We start from the raw sequence: 6,167 nt of genomic DNA on the forward strand, positions 1-6,167 counted from the left end.
ATGGGCACAGGGCAGCAGTCCCAGATCACACCCTCCATTCCCTGAGCACCCCTTTCCCTGGTTTCTCAGAGATAGGAAAATGCTATCACACCCCCCTTACCACCACCCAGACAGTTGCCTGAGCCTCCGGTGACTTTTCCTCCTCCACACTCAGCCTTCTGCTTATACAGACTGTGGGGGTGGGGTTGCTTCTTATCCCTCCTTACAAACCCATGGGGAAGGGCCAGCCTGTTCTCTGTGGCTCTCTGTAGAACGTGGGTTTTTCAACTCCCCTCGGTCTTGGGTCCTTGTTACCAGCTCTGGAGTCACAGGACTCATCTTTGTCTCATTGGCTCCCATGTCACATTTGTCCCTTTCTGAACCACAGAGCCCATAACATCTTAGCAGTCACCAGGCCTGAGCCTTGGGACAGAGAGACAACTCGTGCCTTCATCTCTGCACACCGTAAGTGCACAATAAGTGTTTCTGAGCTGAAGCTGACTGCTTTTCTCTAGTTGCCTTACTGGCAGAGGAGGCCCTGACCAATGATTTCTCATGTACTGCCCATCAGTAGAAAAGGAAAAGTTACTAAATGGCTACATCTCAGTAAAAATGGCTCTCAAGAACATACATTTGTCATTCAAGTGAACTGTGCTGACTAATCTTATTTTTTTCCAAGAAGTTTTCTTTACTGGGAAGAGGATGTATCAGTACAGACTGTCAATCTGTTTTGCATATAGCTCTATGTCTTATTGTGACCTGTGGACATTTGTCCTGGCCAGACCGCCTCACTGACTCTGGAAGGTGGACTGGGCCAGGTCACCGCACATAACACGCAGCGGGAGGCAGAACAGCAGCGTGGGGGAGGGGCACGGATCTCAGGGTCAGCTGATCCCACCCTCCGGTCTTGCTTCAATCACTTACAGCCTGTAGGATCTCAGGTGAAAGATTTCACCTCTCCGGGCCCACTCCATCTGTAAACTAGAAATATTACCTGCCACGTGGTAATTGAGAGGGTTGAAGAAGACAATATGTCAGCTGTTCTTTTTATTCCTCCCACTCAGATCCTCTCCCAGCATCCAGACATCTTCTCCTTTAGCCCTTTCCCTTCAGAGTCTAGTGCTTTATTCGTCCCTCCACCAACTCCACCTGACTCACACACACACCATAAAACAGAATGAGGAAAGACCAATGTCTTTTGCTTGCTATCAACTTTACTTAGTTAATTTTTGTTCTGTCATTTTTTATAAGTGCCCTTGAAGAATCTGAATTCATTGAACAATGGAAACTTTCTGGAAAAGTCCACATGAGAGCAGGATGCTCCTCGAGCCGAGAGTCCTGTGGCCCCAACTCCTGACCTGCCACGTCAGTGGCTCTGGAGGGTAGGTTCTTCCTCTTGTCCCAAGTCACAGGAAAGCTCTCTCGGACCCTGGACACTGCTCTCACCTCCTCCTTTACACTCAGCAAAGCGTAGGGGCTCATTTTTCTCCAGAGCTCTCTCTCACCTTGGCTACTTCCCAGGCCCTACCACAGCATGTAGAGCGAAGGAAGGGAGGGCAGTGTGGTGAGATAAAGAGTGGGCTTCAGTGAGCACATCCTTAGGGAGCTGGGTGCTCGCTCTGTCCTGTCTGCACCAGTGCCTGGCCTGCTCCGCCCAGGTTCTGCCTGACTGGAGCCAGGAATTGCCCTGTGGATGACATGTCTTCTAGTCCAGACCACTTGGCAACCCACTCCACAGCCCTCCTAGAGTCCACTCCTTGTTTTCTACATTGGACAGCTCCTGATGTCCCTCTCCTTCATTCTTCTACTTCAGTTTCAAGCTTCTCTCCTGCCTCCGTGGGCCCCAGGCCCCAGTCAGCTTCCCCAGGAGCCCCTGAAATTCAGCTTGGAACCCGGATGATGAGAAGTAGTAGACCAGGGGGTCAACACAGGAATTTAGGGTGCTGAGGAGCAGCACATAACTTCTCCATGCTGGGCTCTCACTCCCGAAGTAGCCCACGACATGGGACACATTGTAGGGCCCAAAGCAGACGAGGAAGTTGAGCAGGGTGGCTGCCACGAGCCCCGCCACCCTCTTCCGCCGGTGGTGGCTGGCTCCCCTGCTGAGTAGGCACAGCAGGCGGCCGTAGCAGTAGCTGGTGATGAGCAGGGGCACCCCGAAAAGGAGCACAGCCATTTCCAGCCGGACAGGTAGGAGAATGGCCAACTGGCTGTCTTGGAAATCTAGGTAGCAGGTTCTATTGGTACTCTGGATGTAGGAGGAGTTCCCCAAGAGATCGGTGACAAAGACCACGCTGCAATGTCCAGCGGCCAGGAGCCAGCAGACTATGCTGACCAGGCCAGCTTGTAGCAGCCTCGGTCGGGTCTTGTACCACAGAGGGTAGGCAACGCTCAAGAAACGCTCAATGCTTACAGCTGTCAGGAAGAGGGAAGTGAGATAGATGGTGGTGAAGAAGAGGAATTTGGAGAAGAGGCAGAGGATGAAGGGCAGGGGCCAGCGCATGCCACTGGCCGCCTCCACCATGCGGAAGGGCAGGAAGAGCAGCAGGAGCAGGTCCGAGACGGTCAGGTTCAGCAAGAGCACATCCACGGCCACTGGGCGACGCTGCAGCTTGCCAACAAAGATCACCAGAGCCACCAGGTTGAGGGGGAGCCCCACGAGGAAGGTGAAGAGGTACACGGAGAAGTGCAGCCAGTACTCGCCAGGGAAGAAGGAATGGTTCAGGCTTGTGTCCATGGTGATGGCCACTAGGGAAAGAGAGAGAGAATGATTGAGAGAGAGATTGAGAGAGAGAGAGAGAGAGAGAGAGAGAGAGAGAGATGGCAGTGTGGATGGATGGAGATCGTGCACCAGCAGCATCTCAACAATCCACAGGGAACATCATCGCCACCCCACTCCCTCATGCCCTCTTGCGCTTTCCCCAGGGGCCAGCCTGCCTGTTCCTTCCTCCCGTAAAGCAAGCCCCAGGACACTCCTCCACGTAGCCACTCAGGACCCAGCACTCACCTGCTTACTTGAGAACCTGGGTGCTCTGCTGCTCAGCACCTTGTCAGCTCCTCCAGACGAGTGCAGTTACCTATTAATCTGACTGAACTGATAAAGAACTGTCAGTGCCCATGACAACATTCCCTGTTGAGCGCCGGCACAAAAGATGCCTTTAGTTCTGTTAGAAGAGCTGCACAGTATGCAAAACAAAGAGCAAATTCCACAGCGGTAGGCCTGGCTTCCAGGGCAGCCTCCAACAGAATGCCCTAACCAGGCCCAAGGAGGCTTCATTTCCCCCTTCCTGATCCTCCACTTGCATTCCACCTGCTCCTCTAGATTGGCACTTGTCCGGTTTGTCTTGTAGAGGCAGGAAGTGCAATGCAACGATGGAGAGTGTGGGCTCTGGAGCCAGAGGCCTGGGTTCAATGTCAGTTCTGTGACTTATCAACTCTGCTGCAGGACAAGTGACTTAAACTCTCTGAATCTCTGCTTTCTCATCTAAAACCAGTAATTATAGTACCAATGTCATATGTTATTGTGTAGATTAAAACAGTAATACGTGTCAAATGCTTAGAAGGGAGCCTGGCGTGTGAGGATGAACAATGAACAGATGTTAGCTGCCATCACCCCAGTCACTGGTATGGGCTCGTCTCCAGGGCAATGGTAATAATAATGTTAATAATAATAATGATGGCAGCAGTGATGATAACAGCTACCTTTTAGGGGGCACATAATCTATAGTAGATACTCTGCTTCTCAGGGTATTACCACTGCCTTGAAATCCTTGTGCCTCACAGTGCAGAAATGACTTGCTTCAGGTAATACAGCTTGTTAAGTATCACCACCAGAATTCAAACCCACGTTCTGCCCAGCTTCAAAGTTTATTTATTTATTCTTTCAAATATTTATGGAACACAATGAGATACCATTTCTTTTATATCCCACTGGAATGGCTATAAGTGAAAACATCAGATAATAGCAAGTGTTGGCAAGGATACGAAGAAATAGGAATCCTCACATGTTGCTGATGAGAATGTAAAACAGTGGAGTCTCTCTTTGGGAAACAGTTTGGCAGTTTTTTAAAAATGGAAACATAAACTTCCCATGTGACCCAGTTCCTTTGTAGGTATCTACTTAAGAGAAATGAAAACATCTGTCCACACAAAGTCTTGCTTTATGAATGTTCAAATAGCATTAGTCATAGTAGTCAAAAAATGGAAACATCACTCAGTGGTCCATCAGCTAGCAGACAGATAAACCAGGTGATGCATCCATAGCGTGGAACACTATCTGGCAATAAAAAGGAATGAAATGCCCATGTGTACTATAATGCAGATGACTCTCAAAACCATTATGCCAAGTGAAGCAAGCCAGATATAAAAGACCATGTATTATATATTTTCACTTATATAGAATGTCCAGAATAGGCAAATTTATAGAGACAGCAAGTAGATTACCAGTTGCCAAAGGAATGGGGTTAGAAATGGGATTCACTGTAAATGAGCATGAGGGATCTTAATGGGGTGATGAAAAGTGTTCTAAAACGGATTCGAATGATAGTTGCATACCTCAATAAATTTCCTGAGAATCATTGAATTTTACACTCCAAATGGGTGAATTTTATGGTATGTAAATTTTATCTCAAATAAGCTGTTAAAAGTACAGCAGTGAACAAAACAAAGTTTTTGCTGTTGTGGTGCTTCTATCTGTTCACGAGGGGCTGGGAGGGTTGAGTGTGGGAGGATAATAAAGACAGCAATAACCTAGAGGCAGAGAGCCACGGGAGGAAGCATTGCAGGCAGAAGGAGTGGTGGGTGCAAGGCTTGACCCGCTGGGGGAGCTGGTAGGAGGTTTAGGGCTCAGTGGGTGAGGACCAGAAGAAGGTGACAGGGGGCATCAGGTAAGGCCCCGCGGGCCCCAGCGAGGAACTAAAATCTCCCTTAGAGGAGGAGACACAAGTCACTGGAAGCAGTGGCCCAGCAACAGGTGCTCCGCGGCAGTGGGAGAGAGAGAGTCCCAGGCATTATGGGAGGGGCAGTGGGAGAGAGAGTCCCAGGCATTATGGGAGGGGCAGTGGGAGAGAGAGTCCCAGGCATTATGGGAGGGGCAGTGGGAGAGAGAGTCCCAGGCATTATGGGAGGGGCAGTGGGGCCACCTGGGCTTTCACTGGAGTTCTCTCGTGTCACCACTGCACAGGGAATAAACTTATTTCTGCTTCTCATGGAGCCTCCAGCAAGTTACTTAACTTCTTTGGCCTGTTTCCATATTTATAAAACAGATAATAAAATTCTCTTTGAAGGGCTATTGTGAGCATTCGTTCATTCAGCAAACATTTACTGAAAGCCTGAGAGCCTACTATGTGCTAGGCTCTCTTCTAGGTCCTGTGGATATATCAGCAAACAAAACAAAATTCCTGCTCTGGTAGACACTGCAGGATGAAAAGAGAGAACTTGTATGAACCAGTTCACACATCCTGGACACGTAGCTCCCACTTCTGGTGCTCCTGCATGTTCACAGTATTATCATCATTAGAGGAACAAATCTGCTCCCTGCACCTGGCTTCATCAGAGCAGATACCCAAGTGTCTGTCCCCTTTATGGCCACTCTCCTCTGCCTGCTTTCTCACAGTTCAGGGTGCCATCATTCACCTTTGCAAAAAGGACCCCAAGGATAGGCAGTAACCCAATACCCTAAGTTTTCCAAATGTCCTGTGACCCTTGGAGGTCCTGCCTTGAAAGATCATATCTCACATCTACCCTTTCCTTGCTGTAGGGCCTTGGACAAATTTCTTCACCCTGCAAAATGAAGATGATAATGGCTTTAGAAATGTAGCTAACTCATGTAGCATCTTTCTGCAAATCAGAGCAAGGTACCCCATCCAGGTGAGCACAGCCCTGCTGTGCGCCAAGGTATACTGTTTGAGGAGTGGGCGGTGTTTTTGTTCAACTTAGAAGAAGACGCTGCTTTCCTCGGATGGAGGCCCCTGTGCCATGCACATGACTTGGTGAGCAAAGCGCAGGCTACAATTTAATCAGTGTTTGCCAGTCTGCCTGACACTTCCCCTCCCACGGGCAGTGAACAACCTGCCCATCTGTACAGCAGCTACATGCCTAAATCAAAGGACTGTGTGAGGATGAAATGAGACAATGTAAAGCACTTGGCACTGTGACTGTCACATATTAATGACTCTATATTTGTTTGC

General features: G+C 49.2%; 1 protein-coding gene across 1 annotated transcript; it reads right to left on the minus strand.

Annotated features, from left to right (window-relative positions):
- Nucleotides 1–1,185: 1,185 nt before the first annotated feature.
- Nucleotides 1,186–2,716, minus strand: FFAR3 (free fatty acid receptor 3). Its single transcript, XM_066348647.1, has one exon. The coding sequence runs from the start codon at nt 2,714–2,716 to the stop codon at nt 1,784–1,786; it is 933 nt and encodes a 310-aa protein (XP_066204744.1). The 3' UTR covers nt 1,186–1,783.
- Nucleotides 2,717–6,167: the final 3,451 nt, after the last annotated feature.

The sequence above is a fragment of the Saccopteryx leptura genome, chromosome 9 (assembly GCF_036850995.1).
Source record: "Saccopteryx leptura isolate mSacLep1 chromosome 9, mSacLep1_pri_phased_curated, whole genome shotgun sequence".
NCBI classification, from domain to species: domain Eukaryota; kingdom Metazoa; phylum Chordata; class Mammalia; order Chiroptera; family Emballonuridae; genus Saccopteryx; species Saccopteryx leptura.

Bases quoted from the DNA above. Each gene is read 5' to 3' on its own strand.
- FFAR3 (XM_066348647.1), bottom strand. From the start codon at position 2,716: ATGGACACAAGCCTGAACCATTCCTTCTTCCCTGGCGAGTACTGGCTG.